This window comes from Balaenoptera borealis, assembly GCF_965194805.1.
Source record: "Balaenoptera borealis genome assembly, chromosome: 3".
NCBI classification, from domain to species: Eukaryota; Metazoa; Chordata; class Mammalia; order Artiodactyla; family Balaenopteridae; genus Balaenoptera; species Balaenoptera borealis.
The window spans coordinates 40,880,294-40,898,298 of NC_138866.1; the positions used below are offsets into that span (position 1 = coordinate 40,880,294).

An 18,005-nucleotide genomic window follows, 5' to 3' on the forward strand; every position below is an offset into this window, starting at 1 on the left:
GATGAAACAGGCACAGAGAGGTGAAGTCACCCAGCTGGTGAGTAGGAAAGCCAGGATTCAAATGCAGCAATACTTTGATTTTATGCGTGCCATGATGAGAAAAGGATTAGGAAACACTGATCTATACCAGTGTGCTACAGCTGCCTCGTCAAATGGGTGGAGGACCGAGAAAGGTTGATTGGATATTTTGGAGCTCAGGAGTGACCAAGGATAAAGCAATATCAGTATCAAGGTGGGGAAAATGAAGTAGAGAATAAAGAAATGGTGGCAGTAAAAGTAAAGAGAAAAATAGGATGATAGAAAGCACAGCAGTGTTAACTGAATGAATTTTTTCAAGATGGAGAAGACCTTGGAGAGTTTAAAACAGATTAAAGAAGTGGATTTCAAGATCATCCACAAAAGGATCACAATATAAAATATAAGATGCCTAGAAAGATTAAATAGATAATCATGAAGATAAAGTAATTCATGATTCAACCAACTGTAGATTGAAAATATTTTAAAAAAAGAATTCTGGAAAGTTCCAAAAAGCAAAACTTGAATTTGCCCTGCTTCCACAACTATTTACATAGAATTTACATTGTACTTACAACTATTTACATAGCATTTACATTGTATTAGGTATTATAAGTAATCTAGAGGTGATTTAAAGTATACAGAAGGATGTGCATAGGTTATATGCCAATAGTATGCCATTTCATATAAGGGACTTGAGCATCCTTGGATTTCGGTATTTGTGGGAGGTCCTGGAACCAATCCCCCTTGGATACTGAGGGATTGTACTTTCCATGATAGCACTAAGCTTTTTGTGAAACAGTATAAGTTTGCTATAACATGAATGAAAGCATTGAGAATCAAACCACGCTTAATCAGTGGCAGAGCTTTATTCATTAGGAAGAAAGCATTATTCTGAATGACATTTTATGCTACCTTGCTCGTTTCACTGTCTTTGAATCCTTTTTCAAGTATGTGTAGCAGATGCTTTTTCTTCACTGTAACTTCAGGATCAAAAACATAAAAAAGGCATTCCAGCATCTGTTGACAGCTCCTTAAGAATAATTAAGACAAAAAAAGTTTTAGAATTGATTTCAGAAAAGCCTAGCTGTAGATAAGTTGACCATATGCCTTGCCCAGGATATTTCCCATTTACGCTGGATGTTCCAGTGTCATTATTAAACTTCCACTCCTCCTCAGTCTCAAAAAGAGCTCCAATGTGGATAAACTATGAGGTCATCCTAGTCAAGGAAGATGCATGAAAAGGAACTATTTACTGACAAGGATATTTTTCAATATTGTAAACTTTTAAAACAGAAAGACTTTTTTTTACAAAATAAAATCAGACTGTTGTAAAAATGTTCCTTATGGAAGTTAACTTCTTACTCTGAATCATGCATATCTTCATTGTCCAAAAACTTTTGGAATTTCTCTTCAAATTTTAGTCTCAGTATACGGTTGTTAACCTTGATGACACGTTTTACTTTCACTCCTGTAATACCATATGTTCTGAAGTCCCATGTACAAAAACGTGATAGAATTAATTCATAGCAGGAATTAAACCTATATGGGATTACAAAATATATGCAAAGAAAAGAGATTTTCCTTAAAATGTTGAGAACACAAAGTTACATATGAAAAAAGTAATAGCTAATATTTTATGTTTTTTTGCTAAAGATAAATGGTCATATAGTATGGCTCTGATTTGGTTCTTATTCAATCAGTAAAAGAGGCGCTAAACTTTGAAACGTAAAATAATAGTTCTTTTATTAATTATTATGTATTTGTTCTGACTAAAAGATATGGAGCAATCCTCCTTTATTGAAACACTTCCTTTTTTGGCTTCAGTGAAACTACATGCTTCTGGCTTTCATCTTACTGGCTGCTCTTTCATGTTTTTCTTTGCTGCTTCTCTTTCCTCTGACAGACTTCTAAATGTTGGATTGCCCCAGGAATCAGTCTTTGGCTCTCCTCTTGTTTCCATAAACTCTATCCCTAGGTGATTTCACCTGGTCCTTTGGGGATACATATTTTAAATATATTATTTATATATATATGTAAGTACATATACATATATATTTATTATACTAGTAAATTCCAACATTTTATTTTCAGGCTTTACCCTTACCCCACTTAGCTGGATATACCCACACTTGAACATCCAACTACCTGCTTGCTATGTTCACTTGTATATGTAATAGGCCTCTCAAATTTAACTCACCTGCCTTTAAACCTGCTCCTCCTGAGTGTTTTCCATCTCAGGATATGGCAACATCACCTAACTGGTAGCTTAGGTTAAAATCCCAGGAATAAACATTGCCTCCTCTCTTCCTCACCAATATCCGAGTCTTCAGCAAGTCTGCTTGACTCTACATCTAAAATACATCCTGAATACGACCCTATTTAATCATTACCACTGCTATTTTCCTAGTTAAGATCACCATCATCTCTTAGTTGGGCTATTGCAATAACTTCATAACTAGGGATATAGAAGTGAAAGAGGCAGGGTCCCTGCTCTCATGGACCCTATCTTCCAAGGGAGTTGGACAAAAAAATAAACAAGACATAAAAAAAATCTAAACTGGTAAGTGCTCTGAAGAAAGAGAGGCTTGGGGGTAAGGAATGGAGCAGGGGATACTTAAGACAGGTCTTGGGTAAGACCGTTCAAAGAAGATATTTGAGCTAAGAATTGAAGGAGAAGTAGGGGCCTGCTGTGTGAAGATCTCAGGAAAATATACACAATGCTCATTTGCTCTCTGCTGCCCTTACCTGGCCATGATCAAAGTAATAATTCTGGCCCTGTCTTAAAGTAGCACAGAATTTAGGTTAATTTGAAATTCAAGGGGGGGTGGTCAACTGTATGGTGACAGATGGAAACTAAATATTTGGTGGTGAGCACGCTGTAATGTATACAAAAGTAGAAGTATAATGTTGTACACATGAAACATATAATGTTATAAACCAATGTTACCTTAATGAAAAAAAAGTAAAAATAAAAAATAAATTTGAAAAAAATGGATCAGTTTGAAAAGGAAGTTAAGTGCTCCTATATGGGGTACATCTGCCTTTTAATGAGATGACTGGTCCTCACTGGGATAATCAACCAGGGCCTGAGCATGGGTGTGGGCTAAGATCACAAAGGTAAGCTTCCTGATGGGTTGTCTCTTCCTAAGACTAACATCTGAGCTCCTAATTTAGAGCATTCCGCCTTTCTCACTAGCGAAGACTGAACCAGTACAGCTAGGAACTGCCCAGTTACTCTTCCCCCAGAGTTGAAAAGTGAGCTGCCCAAACCAAACTAATCCCAGAGGAGCTCGCAGTCTGGTACAGGAGACAGATAGAAATAGTGCTGCAATCCAGCAGAATGCTGCTAACTAGTTCAGAGGTCCGGCTAAACAACCAGATCATCATGTGCAGTGGGAAACCTACACTGTCATATACAGAGGGATTATTTCCTGGGTGCGCCTAAATTAGTCCAAGTCACCCCTAAACAACATGTCCTGGAACCACTGAAACTCATTATTACTTGCACTCTAATTATTATTATTATCATTATTATTGTGCTCTGATAGAAACTAGTGCTATAGGCATTTTATGTAGATAAGGTTTTTGTTATAAAGTAACAAAAGGGTAATCGAGAATTGCCCTTGAGAGTAATCAAGAATAGATGGAAGTGATGAATGGACAGTTCCCAGCTTCTAGCCTGGTCTCCCAGGAATGCAAGAACCAGGAATGGTACAGGAAACTCCAAGTAGTATGATCCTTTCATAGAGCTTTTCTTTGGGAATTAAGCAGCTGATCCTTTCCTTATATGGAATTCCTAGAGCCCTGGAGATACGGAACCCTGATGCTGAGAGGACAAGGGCTCTGTGCTATCTGGGGTCACAGTAGTAAAGCAATTCATTCAATCACCTGGCCACACCATGGATGAGAAAACATCATTCAGAGGCTGCAATACTGCTGGAGGAGGGAGAACAGACCTATGCTGATAGAGAAGTACTGAGACTTACAATATTATCAGTACGTCATGGAGGATGATAAGTTCTCACACCATTGTTGAATATGTGCTACATGCAACTGGGGAGCATGTCATTACTGGTCTTTATACATATAATGTATAATCTTTATACATATAATGTATAATGTATACGGATATAATGTATATCCGTATACATTACTGATGTATACACATTTTAGTCTGAACCTGAAATAATGACTCTCTAGGACTTTGTATAAAATAATATTGAAATCTGCTACACCTTTCTTTCAAAGAGTCTGATAGATTTAAGGGCAAAATTCAAACTACCCAGCCCAGCCTGCAAGACCCTTAATGATCAGGCCCTTGTCATGTGGAACTACTGAGTTCTCCGAACACATTATACTATTTCCACACCCTTTCACATGCTGTTTCCTCTGCCTGCAAAGTCCTTCCTCTAATTCTTCGTATAGTTAACTTCTATCGGTCCTTCAAAACTCAGATCAAAGCATCTGCCTCAAGTGTCCCCACTTCCAGAATACTTTCTCTAACTCGCCACTCTGCTTTGATCTTCACACAGCTGCCCCCTCCTACATTCTCCATGTGTACCATCATCCCAGAACTTATTACTGTTTCATTACCATAGTCTTCTACACCAGATTGTAGGCTTGATTAGAGAGGGAACTATATCTTATTTGACTTTTATCACTAGCACCTAGCATAGAATGTGACTTATGGTAGAAGCTCAGTGGATGAATGCTGAGCAAGTGAACAAAGTAGAAAAGACTCAAAGATTAAAAAGATGCAGTCTCTATCTTTACCGAGTTTATAAACCAATAAAGTGAAAAAGTAATAGGACAAGTACAAGCAAAATTATAATAGAGTATAAGATAGGAGAGATAAAACTCAGTGCTATGAAGATTCAAAAAGAAGAAGAAATGACTATAGCTGATGGAGATGACAAGAAAATTCCTCACAAAGGAATGGCTTTTGATGTCATCCTTGAAGATAAAGTAAGTTTTGACAGGCAATGATAGAGCCAGGGCCTGGGATGCGAGGCATTCTGGGTGAAGGAAGTAGAACAAAGAAAACCACTTATGTGATGGTGTACCAGGTATATTCCAAGAGCAGTGAGGCATGCACAGTTCAGCTGACTCTGAAAGGGTTTGAAAAGGGGTTAGGGTAGTTTGGAGACTATACAGTGAAGGACATTGAATGTCAGGGTGAAGAGTTAGAATGTAATTTGGAAGATAACAGGTTGCTACAGGAGGCTTTTGTTTTGTTTTTAACAGAGTGCTCTTGGCATAGGAAGGGACCGGCTATATGTAGCAATAGTCTAAGAGGAAGGTCATGACGGCCCGTGTGCAGGAGATTTTGGTTACAAAGAAGGAGAGAACGAATGCGAGAGACATTATGGAGAGAACCTGTGCGTCTTAGGCTGATTGGATATGGAGATTAAGAAAGAGAATGGAGTCAAGAATGGCTTCAGTGTTTGTTGTGCCTCTATGACTAAGAGGATGGTAGTGCTACAAACAGGAATGGAGGAGTCAGAAGGAAGGGGTGGTTTGTGGGCAGGAAGAGGAAAACAAAAGCAAAAAGATTAAGAACTAAATATTTTCACATCACCTTGTCTAATCCTAACAGTAACCTTTTGTGATAGTTTTTTATTTTCTCATTTTACAGATGACATTCAGATGAGTTAAATAACCATTTTAAGACTATGCAGATAGAGTTTGAACCTAGGCTTTCTGACTCTAACCCCACTGTCTATTTTTTACTTTACAGCTGAGTTCCGTTTTAAATGTATTGAGTTTGCCTTGCCAGTTGGAATGTCTAGAAATGTCTAATAGGTAGAAATTCAGGACTGGAGTAAAGGAGAGAGATTGTAACTTTAAGTAATTTTTGAAAGTGCAGGAGTAGAAGAGACTGTCAAGGGAGAGTGTAAAAAGAAAATAGGAAATGTCTAACTACAAAAAAAAAAAGAGAGAGAGAGAGGTGAAGTTACACGGAAGGAATGGCTAACAGCAACAAGATCTGCAGAGGTTAGGAGAGTGAGGGCCCTTCATGTCACTGGGTGCCCTCACTCATTCAGTAAGAGCTGAATGTGTGAGCATCCACAGTGGTGATATACATGTTGACTAAGATATTCAGTTATACAGAGAGATGCCTACAAACGTTCATTAATATACAAATGATGCACCCATTTAGCAAATGTAGAATGCACATGGTTTTAAATGGCTGGAGCTTAATAAAATCTATTAAAATCACTTCAAAATCCTAAACAAGCATTTAATAAATACTGTTAACTGACTTGCTGACTTAAACCATATCAAAAACAAATATAAAACAGTATAAAACAAAAAGTCTGAGTTTCTGTAGCTCCCTAAAACAGTACAGCATGAAATGTTTATATATAAAAAGTTAGATTAATTACTGAAAGTTATTTTATAGACAAGAGTGAACCTACTAAGTGAGTATGTATATATTGATATGGAGATTTCAATTAGTAGTTATCTATTGAGTTATGAATCCAGCCAGCCCTATGCTAGATGTAATGACTTATAAGGCACATCCTATCTGTCCCCAAGGAGCTCACAGAGTCACTTATATATTGTTTTGTGGTACTTTGAAGTTATTTTTTTAAATTGTAAATGCCATGTATCTATAACCAGGTTAAAAAAGCTTCTCAAGCACAAGGACAGCATCTTTGATACTTTGGAGTCCCCATCTGATAAATGTTAATAAATGTTGTCTGATATCAATAGATAACTCAGTTGGCAATACAGAGGTAAATAATATGATCTATAATGAAAACGCTGTAGTGGCAACAATCTACTCAACAGGCAAGTCTCTGTAAAATCAGGACTTTTTAAACTGAAAAATAAAGCTCTTCAATTTCATAAAAGAAATGAAGCTAAAAAATATTCAACGATATACAATTAGAAATCTGCAATGCTCTTTTACTATATACATAGGCTTTTCTGATAGAAAACCTTTATGTTTTAGTTCTAGCTCTACTCCAGTACTTTTTATTTAAATGCTAAATATTGGCCTTAAAAATATTAAAGAAAAGTCAGTGTTTAAATTATAAAATGACTAGATATGTACCACACAGAGCAATTTAAAGCACTTTGTTATTTCCCAATATACGTAAAAGATCAGAGCTAAGGTAGCCAAGCTTGTAGTATGCTAAAAGTAACAAACAGTCCTTGAAATTTTGCCAACATGTATTTGATTTTCTCCTTAAAATGGATCAAGGTTATTTTTATTAAAACCAAGTAAACAATTATTAATGCTTATTAAAATCCACCAAAGCTATCTAAATTACTATCAGGCTGACACGGTTACCTAAATGGCTTTTTAGTTATTTTGCTTTTACATATTTTTTTCACTAATGTACTTGTTTTATAAAGAGCCTACTTTGCGATAAGTTAAAAAGAAACAAATAATAAAAAACAATTCTGTTTAGGGTGAGTGAATACAAATGAAAGACTGAAGAATTACGCATACATCCTGCAGAGAGACACCATTCAATTCTTACACTTGAAAAATCAAGGCCTCTACTTGTTTACATGGGAACTGGGATGAATACCTTTTATATCTTTGTGTATAAAAATCAAATATTGTGGTTAAGCAACAGAGATAACTGTTGGGCAAATGGATCTACTGATACAAAAGAAAGTATTTTAAAAGATGCCTTTGTCCCTTGGGCAGAGCGTCTTAGACTTTTCCACCAAAGTACCCCCAAGGCCCTTCAGAAGATTTACTCACAGAGGTGAGTTAGAGCCACATCTAATAGAATCAGAGGACTTGGCTTAAAGTAATGGATAACAGTCACACATTTTTCTTTCTAAAAGGTTACTGTAAGTTTTGCATTTTACTTCACAAAAATCAGTGTTTGTTTCAACACTGACTGTGAGTAAAACCATCCTCTGGGGTGATATATCAAGTCCATTCTATAGCTTTACATGGTTCCTTGTTCACGGGCTTCTCAATTTTGAGAAAGTGACTGCAGAAATATGAAAGTTATGATATTTTTGTGCCAAGACTCTCTTTTTTTAGGATCATTTTTTTGGTTGTACCATCTAGTTGAAGCAACACAACCACTTCCTTGTGTCTACCAGTAGGCCTTGATTCTGAAGTGTGGATGCCTTTTTCCTGTTTCCATTTTGGGTGGCTTTCGCCATTTTTGTCCAAATGGGCTTTTCACCCGAATTCCTGGTTTTCAAGTGTCTGCCTTGTTTTAACTCATAAAGTCTATGTGCACCCTGACTCTAGCTCTAGACAACTGGTTTCACTTTGATCATTGACCCCCAGGAAATTTACTAGGCAGTCTCCTCCAGTGTTTGCAACTTGCTGTTGCCAATCCTGCTTTGCCACTCCTTCCCTATTCTAGCTTCTCACCCAGTATTCAGAATCCAGGGCTATATTCAGTCCATAAATAAACCGTATAAACATACATAAAATTAATTCTTGACCATAAGCTTTTCTAAATTATATTCTGCTCTTGGGCTAAGGGAAATTAAGTAAAGAGCAGAGAAATACTATTAGGATGTTTTCAGGTTAGCTCATGGCAATAGTATAAACAGAGAAATGTATATATGGTAAAGTAGGTAACTGCCAATTTTCAGTGGATGAATAGTCAATATGGAAAGTGTTTTGAAATGGGACATTTTAAGATTTTTATAAGTTGATATTTTGGTTGATGATCCTAAGCACTTAAAATTAGTTTTAAAGCTATAACTAAATATCAAAAGATTTACCAGTCATCAGATCGAGTGCCTTCTTCAAAGTGGATGTTTCCCACAGTCTCCAACTCAATTAACAAAAATGGGATTAATAAACTATGACTTTTCTTCTTTTGTTTGACTTCAATACGATAAATTCCTTCAATTCTATTTAAGAAAAAAATAAAGCTATTAAAATGATCTAAAAATCACAACATTAAAATTCATGATAGTTTCTTCTAAGCTGATGTTAAAATATAAGGCTTTCATCAATGGATAAAGAAAGCTTGGTGCTAACAGTTAAACCAAGTAAAAGACATTCTGTTTTTGGCAATTAAAATCACCTGAAATTTTGTTAACCTCAGAGTAAGTGAAGGTTAGAAGACTCTCCTGGCTCCATCATTTATGATTCTCAGATCTTAGACAAGTCACAACATTTTTCTGCTGCAATTTCTCAGAAAATGACAAGATTGATAGTACCTACACCTGAATAGGCTTTTTTGAGGATTATAGGCAAAATATATGTAAAGCTCTTAGCCAAGAGCTTGGCACAGAGTAAGAACTCAATAAATATTAGTTATTATTTTGTTAGTATTTATTATTACAGGGCAAACTAACTTATCCACTTAGTGCCTTAGTAAATTAAAAAAAACATTCACAGTACTTACTAAGTCTTCTTGCTTTATGTTTCTAGTTGATACTCAACCTGAGTTTCTTTCTACATGATTCCAGACAACTTTTGTATGTGCTTTCTGCACCAGTAGCAGCTAACGTTAAAAAAACTAATGTTTTTAATTTGCAGACACTAGAGTCATGATGTGACAAGAAGCCACTCAGGGGAAGTCCAGTGTTCCTAGTAAAGTATTGCTTCTGTAAAAAACTATATGCTAACTTTGAACCAATGATGCCTACCTCTACTAAGAACTGGACTGGAAAAACATGTCGTGTTTTACTTCATACTGTAATTCTTTCCATTCCTGAAGGAGAGAATTGAGCTCGACCAGTGGCCCAGAACATTCTTTTCCCTCATGTTTCAAATTTGAACAACTAGATAATTCATTAAACATACTCATCTAGTTTTTTGTTCCAGAATGTTACCCTTTCATTCAAGGCATTTAGTTTGGTCACTATCTTCTGTTGAAGACTTGGTTCTTCTGTGACAGTTTCACAGTTCTTTGATTTTTCAAGCTCAGTTACTTTATTGTTACTGGATCTATCATTGTGCCCTTTGCCAGATCCTCTGAGTTCAGTCAGTTCCCGTTCCAACTGTTGAAATCAATGTGCCAGAGAGCAAAATCGTTTAGTGGAATCTATTAAATATTTAGTTAACTTAAATTAACAAAGTAGCAATCTAGATAATAAATAAGCCAAACTTCATAAAAACATGGCAAGCATGTGATTATAACTTTAGTACAAGTTCGGTCAACCAATTTCTCTTGACCAAGTGAAAGCCAATATTAAATACTTCAAACATGGCAGTTCTCTCAATTGAAAATAAGAAAAGCAAAGAAATAAATTTTAAAATATTATTGATGAGTTAGCTTCTAATAAAGCCAAAGTAAAATGATAAGAAATGCTGGTTTTGGAACAAAGAGAATAAACTTGAAATAATGTGACTTTCATCACTCCTACTTTTCAATTTTTCAACTACTTAGGTATTCTGGGAAACAACATATAAATACACACAAGCATGGATATAGGGGTGCACATTTTTCTCTTTGCCTCAGTCTCCTATACGGCTCAGCACAGCAATGTCTTTATTTAAAATTTTGATATTTGGGATTTTTTCTTGCTGTTCGTAATGGACTTTTTTTGCATTCATTTGTATTTTTAAAAAATATTATAATAGGGACTTCCCTGGTGGTGCATTGGTTAAGACTCCACGCTCCCAATGCAGGGGGCCTGGGTTCGATCCCTGGTCAGGGAACTAGATCCCACATGCATGCCGCAACTAAGAGTTCACATGCCACAACTAAGGAGCCCACATGCCGCAACTAAGACCGGCGCAACCAAATAAATATAAATAAATATTTTAAAATATATATTATAATAAAGTATATGATTTATCTTAATTATGGAGGTTTTAGACCTTCCCTTAAACTTTGGGCCCAGGGTGAGTGCCTCATTTGCCTTACCCTAACCCCAGCATCGTAGAATGGATTTCAAGATAAATTGTACTGTACACAGAGAAGTGCATACAAATAGAAATTTGTTAAGTATCTATACTCCCTTCTCTATAATGGCTATATACAGCTGTTAAAAAAATGAAGTAAGCGTATTTTATAAAAATACCTATAGTTTATATAATCTATAGCTATTATTTTTCACATATTAATACATCCATCTGCACATGAAAATGGCAGATATAAAATGATTTCCATATACTGGTTCGCCTGTGATTTTTTATTCAAATAAATAAATTATGTTAATGTTTTAACTTTAAGAATACCTTTCTGATTATAATATGAATTTAAACCTGTTCATTTGAGAAAGAGTACTAAATATATTTTAAAAACTTGATTTTTAATGGCTACATACCATTCAATCTTAAGAATGAGTAATTCTGCCTCTCTTTTTAAACATTTAGGTAGTTTCCAATTTTTTGTTGTTATTAATAGTACAGTGATGAATATTCTCATATAAATATTTATCCAAATCTTTAAATAGAGTGCTAGAAGTAGATTTACTGGGTCAAAGGCTATGAGCATTTTTAGGCAGTTAATAATATATATGACTCAATTACACTCTCATCAGTGGTGTAATAGTGTCACACCCATCTTCACCAGGCAGGCTATGACAAATTTATAGGTGAAAATGGTTGCTTGTTGTCTTATTTCATATTTGGAAATTAATAATCAGGTTGAGGTCCTCTTTCAAATGTTTATTAGTCTTTATTTCTTCTTTTGTAAAATGATAGTTTATGGAATTTGCTTAATTTTTCTATTTGGATATATACTTTTTTGTCTTCTTTAAAATTTTTAAATTTATTTATTTTTGGTGGCATTGGGTCTTTGTTGGTGCGCGTGGGCTTTCTCTAGTTGCGGTGAGTGGGGGCTACTCTTTGTTGTGGTGCACAGGCTTCTCATTACAGTGGCTTCTCTTGTTGCAGAGCACAGGCTCTAGGCGTGTGGGCTTCAGAGTTGTGGCAGGCGGGCTCAGTAGTTGTGGCTCGCGGGTCCTAGAGCGCAGGCTCAGTAGTTGTGGCACGTGGGCTTAGTTGCTCTGTGGCATGTGGGATCTTCCCAGACCAGGGATTGAATCCGTGTCCCCTGCATTGGCAGGCGGATTCTTAACCACTGCGCCACCAGGGAAGTCCCTACCTTTTTGTCTTGTTTTATTTATGAGTACTTTTATACTAAGGATATTATGTTTGTCCTTCATGTTTGTTGAAAACAATTTTTCAGACTGTCGTTTATTGTTTATTTTCATTAATGATGCTTTTTAGTACAAAAGCATTTTACTTTTTTTTTTTCAATCAAATCTAAATTCTGTTCCCTGTGATATCTAGTATTTTTCTTATTTGGCAGGCTGAGATCAGTTAAATATATTAATCTGTATATTCTTCTGCTTTTTTATGTTTTCATTTTTACATTTTCTTTTTTCCCCACTGTATTTACTTTTAGTAAAGTATAAACTAAGGATCCAAGTCCCCTATTCCCAAGTAGTTTGACTATTTTTGTAACACCATTTTTTGAATAAACCATTATTTTCTTATACCTTTTTTTTTAATACAATAAGTTCTTATATATACAAAGTTCTGTTTTGAGGTAAGTAATCCTTCATTTTTCAGAGTCTACTTTTAGTAAAGGAAATCCAATTTATTCTAAATAAAAAAGCACATATAACTACTAAAGCACAATCTATTAAAATATACAACATGATGGGAACTTTATAACAAGCTATACTTTAATAGTATACAACATACAATAGTAAAGGAGTATTTTAGCATTTTAGACAAGAAAATGAATTTTGAGCACAGCCTGCTGGTATCTAATTAAAATGTAGTGAAATAAGTCTAACAGATCTCTATAACTCACTGAATCATACTGAATTACACAGCATTTTTAAAATTTTATAAATTAATATGCCTATACCTTTTTTAAATTGCAGATTTCTAAGCACAGAATGAAGCTTAGTTAAGTACCTAGAATCAAAACATTTTCAGGGCAAACTTACTTGAAACTTAGCATTAATTTAAAAAGGTATGTATATGTATAAATGTATACATACATATAAAATTTAAAAGCTAATAGTATCTTATCTGCCAGTTTTCTTAAGACAAGGCTATCGAAATTTTACAATATTAAATCTTACATTTTTTTTCAAAAAGCTGAATAATTTTATTCGTTCTTCTGGCAACTTCCGTAATTTACATTTTCGATCATTCAGTTTTTCAAGGTCTTCATTAAGATGCCTCTGAACAGTTTTTATACGCATATTGTAATACATTATTTTTTTCATTGCTGTGGTCTAAAAGTTAGAAAAAAGGTTAGCTGAAACAAAAAACATTATAGGTAATTATTAGTGGTATTATATGAGTGTGGTATGTTCTATATAATTATTTTTAAGTTTTACATGCTCAGTTACTAATAATGATATTAGTTGAAATGATAATGGCTACACAGAATTCTCTATTTAAATTTAATAAGCAAAACATAAAATTTCAAAGATGTTCTTTGTGTATAATATTTTAAGTGTGAGGCATATTTACATTTACTTTCAATGACAACATAAAGAGACTATAGAAAGAGCTCAATTTACAAAATAGTGTCATTTAGCTAATGCGGCAGTACTACTAAAGCTAACATATTATTCCTATTTGATTAATTTAGAGAAAAAATAAATTTAAAAGAATAAAAGCAAATGTAACATTATTCAATTCATTTTTTAAATGCATGGCTAAGAAATAGGATTTCATGGGGTTTTTTTCCCCAAATCTATAAAAGAATGCTCTAAATGAACTTGTTTTAGATTGAGCAGATTACTAAATTGTCAATCTAATCCAGTTACCTTGAATTCCTTAATATCAATGGATCATGCAGTTACTAATGTTTATCATGATAAATTGATTAAATCCACCATTAAGAAATATACCAGGTAAATGGTGCTCATGAGTTATATTAGTCAAAAAGAACTAGCTGAGAAGAAAATAAACAAATCAGGTGCATATTACAATGTGACCTAGTTTTAACTGTTTACCTGAAATAATGAAGGCATTTCTTTTTATCGGGAAATATGTACCTCAAGTAAGTTGGAAGGCTTGTACACTGTTGTGTGATTCATTTAGTAGAGAGTGGATAGTCAGGATCCCAACAGAACTATTTGGCATAACAGAGAGAATGGAAACAAATATATGGCTTGATGAACAGACAAAAGAATTCCCTCTCTATATATATTATGAAATTCTGAAACTGAAATCACTAAATTCTTCTGCAAAAAATCAGGCATTCATAACATAGAAGAGTTAAGGGAAAAAAGCCTGTTTTAGGGTGATGATTAGCAGATAAAAATTCCTGATCAAGAAGAGCTTGTTTCTCAGGTTCAACTGAGTAGAAAAAACTGTAACTAAGGAAATGGCAGATGGTGTTTCTTGATTTTTTTTTTTTTTTTTTTTTTTTTTTGCCTACAAGTGGCAAGTAAAGTCAGAACTTACCTACCCAAGTGACACACTTCCCCATCCACAACATTCCCTTGGTGATTCATCCAGTCCTCGGCTTGGTATCATCCTTCTGCTTTCAATTCCCATATCTTTATCTCCAATCCAGGCAACTCTCTTAAATAACAGACTCATATATCCATCTTGGATATTCAAAAGATTGTTCAAACTTTATATGCTTAACATTAAGCTGTGATTCTTCCTTCTAAATGTACTCCTCCCATACTCTTCCTCATCTCATCAAATAGCAACTCCTTCCCTCCTTCAGTTGCTTGGGTTAGTTGCTTGGAATTATTCTCTACTTTTTCCTCTACACTTCAAATTCAATCTATCAGCAAATCCAGATGGGTTCTACCTTCTAACTACTGCTACAATTACTTTTGATTACTTTTTACTACCCCCTCTACAGTGTCCTGTATCAAACCATCAGCATCTCTCATCCAAGTTTCTGGAATCTAACTGGTCTCTCTGCTTTCACCTTTTCCTTTCATCCTCTATTCTTAATTCATTAACCAAAAGGATCCCTTTAAAACATAAGTCATCTTGTTTCCTCCTCCTCTCAAAATTTTCCAGTGGCCTCATATCACTCAAAGGAAAAGCCAAAGTCCTTACAACATTCTTCAGTCTCACGTGATCTGCCCCCCACCACTCCTGTATTCATCTCTTACTTCTTTCTTTCCTCTTTGCTTACTCAGCTCCAGCCATACTAGCCTCCTTCTTGTGCTTAAAATATGAGGCATGCTCCTGCTCAAGGTCTTCGTACTTGCTGATCCCTGAAAAACTTGCTCCCTTATTTCCTTCAGGTCTCTGCTCAAATGTTGCCATAGTAAATCCTTTCCCAACAGTTCTATATAAAAGAGCCTACAGCCCTTCCTCTGCCCCTACCAACAATCTTGTTTCCTTCACCCTTATTTCATTTTTCTCCATAGCATTTATCACCATCTGACATACTAGTTTTTCACTCATTTAGCTGCTTACTGTCTGTCTTCTCTCACTAAATGTAAACTCCAAGGAAACAGGGTTTTTTTTTTCTGTTTTGGTCATTCTATTTCTAGTGCCTTGAATGTAATAGGCATTAAATATTTGTTAGATAAATTAATCAGCCAAGTAATTTAGTGAAGCACATTCACCCTGCTCACCTTTTCAGAAAGTGTGTGATGAAAAACTACAGAGATGATAATGGAAATTTCAAAAATATGGTTGTCACTGCAAAGTTTTGTCATTATTTTTGACTTAACATTGTTAGAGAAGACATTCCTCCCTGACCCTCCAATGACTCTGAACATCTGCTGGTAGACAATAACTCTAGCCTTTTGCTCAATATTACAAGACAGCTCACTTCTTAGATTGGGATGGGAGAGAGGATAATCTCAGTTTTGAAAAGAAGAGAGGAGACAATGGAACTTGAGAATAAATCCTCAGGCTACCAAGAGACGAGATACAAGATAAATGGATAAAGACATTCTTTATCTATGTTGAGATGATGGATGAGCCACAAGGAAAGGATGGGAGGGCTTCATGTGGGCACATTCTAGACACTCATAAACTATTTATTGAATGGTTAACTGAATAAACAAATGGGACTCAATGGACTAGAAGGAGAGGTAGAAATATAATGTGGGAAGAATATTAAAAAACATGGTAAATTCCTATGAACTCTACTCTCAAATTATAAAGCCTTTCATACCATGGCATAGTAATCCCTTTACTGGGAGATTCACCATCAGTGACAGCCCAGGAAAAGCCCTTTTCAAGATTTTGGCAGTGTGGGTAGATTCACTTATACTTACAGAGAACCCCAAACCATCTTTAATTAGATTAAAATCTACCTAATCCTGGCATACTACCATCAACCATGGGTATCTTCTAATTTTGATATATAATACTCCAAATGAGAGGAGGTTACTTGTTTCATTTCTACTTTATTTAGGCTTTATTAATTTTTGTATATATAGCATTCGTTTAATTATTCTTAACACTGATCATTTTTCAGATTTCCTTCAAGTTTGATGTAAGTTTAAATGTTTTTCTATTATTTTACCTTCCAATACTGTCATCAAAATTGAGATTCTAGTACTAATGTTATTATTTGTATGCATCTATGTGAAATATCCAGCTCACTGGGCAAAAGTAGAATTGGTGACAACACTGACAAGATAATACTACCTACCACATGTTGACACAGCCAGAAAGAAGCAGTTAATTAAACATAATACATAGACACCTGATTAGGTATGCACTTACATCTGCCAGTTCCTTGATTTGCTTTGCTGACACATCAAACGTGTCAAGTCTTTGAAGGCAAGGCAAATGATATAACACATGTGTGGAATAATTACACAGCAGACAAACTGGATTGGTTTTATACTGAGGATCATTGAGACATAAATCCTTTAAGCGGCACAGCCTGGTTAAGTTAGTGAGGTCCTAAAACAACAGCAACAATAATGGTCAATTGATTAATCGCAAATCTCCATTTCTAAAGGAGGCATTTGAGCTCTTAAGATCACCCATAATTTAATGTAATGCATTCCAATTATGTGCTTTAATATGTTAAAGTTATTTAGATGCATAAAGTGTTATTCTCTATTGAAAGAGATGCTAAATACATGAAAAATGGATCAACAATAATTAAACAGCAGACTCTATATAACTATACATTTTAAATATAAAATGACAGAGAGTATTTACTAAATCATGTATTCCACATGAAACCTTGAAGCCCATTTATTCCTTAAGACACCATTCCCTCTCTGCACAATCCCTTTGCTAACAAGTGCCCCAGGAGTAACAAGGATGTAGGTCTCCTACCTCCTTCACCATACTCGCCACACTGACCACCCAGGAACACAGCTCGCTATTTTCCTCAGCCTCCAGGTCTGCTCTTCTCACCAAAGTCTATGGCACCTATGTTTTAATATAATTAACACTGAACTCCTGATTTTTAGGGTTTTTTGGTTTGAGGTTTTTTTTTTTGGTGGTGGTGGTGGTGTTGTTTGTTTCTATAAATGCCCTTTCTGCCTATTAAGGGCAACTGAAAGCTAGCTTTCTCCTGAGGGCCTCATTTTCCTCACAGTCTCTGGAGGGGTAGGGGTTGACGATGCACTTCCAGACCAATGTGATTCCTTAACATCTTTTATCTTGAAGTTTAAGTCACTGTTTACACCTTCCTTTATTTGGCATCTGGCCCTTGCTTAACTCTTCAGTCTTGTTTCTTCTATTTAAACTCTGACATTTCATGTTTTAGCCATACTGAACAACTTGAAGTTTCAGAATGTCCCAGACCCTTTAGACATTCACTCATGCTTCTGCCTTTGAATGGACTGAACTTCACCCCAATTTTACCTTTTAATCTGTCAAGACTCAACCTAGGTATCATCTTCTTTGAGAGCCTTGTTTCATCCCCCAGGCTTGGGGTAGATGCTCCTCCTATGAACTCTCTTAGCCACTGGGCTTACCTTTGTTATAGAATTTATCACACCCTACTGTCAATTATCCACAAGTCTATAAGCCAAGGGTCTGTATGGGCTTTGGCCCTCAGTCCACAAGCTAAGAATGGTGATTGCATTCTTAACGTGTTGGGAAAAAATAAAGAAGAATGTGTGACAGAGGCCATATATGGTCCACAAAGCCTGAAATATTTTCTTTCCGG

At 35.3% G+C, this 18,005-nt stretch overlaps 1 protein-coding gene across 2 annotated transcripts in view; it reads right to left on the reverse strand.

Moving 5' to 3' along the window:
• Positions 1–18,005, reverse strand: part of LRRC9 (leucine rich repeat containing 9) — a 101,620-nt gene that overhangs the window by 67,285 nt on the left and 16,330 nt on the right. For both annotated transcript variants that reach the window (XM_082386427.1, XM_082386426.1), the window contains 6 exons: positions 16,598–16,780; positions 13,012–13,167; positions 9,767–9,963; positions 8,734–8,865; positions 1,381–1,557; positions 931–1,048 (listed from right to left, as the gene is read on the reverse strand). In XM_082386427.1, coding sequence (XP_082242553.1) covers positions 931–1,048; positions 1,381–1,557; positions 8,734–8,865; positions 9,767–9,963; positions 13,012–13,167; positions 16,598–16,780 — 963 coding nt within the window. The remainder of the gene's footprint in view (positions 1–930; positions 1,049–1,380; positions 1,558–8,733; positions 8,866–9,766; positions 9,964–13,011; positions 13,168–16,597; positions 16,781–18,005) is intronic.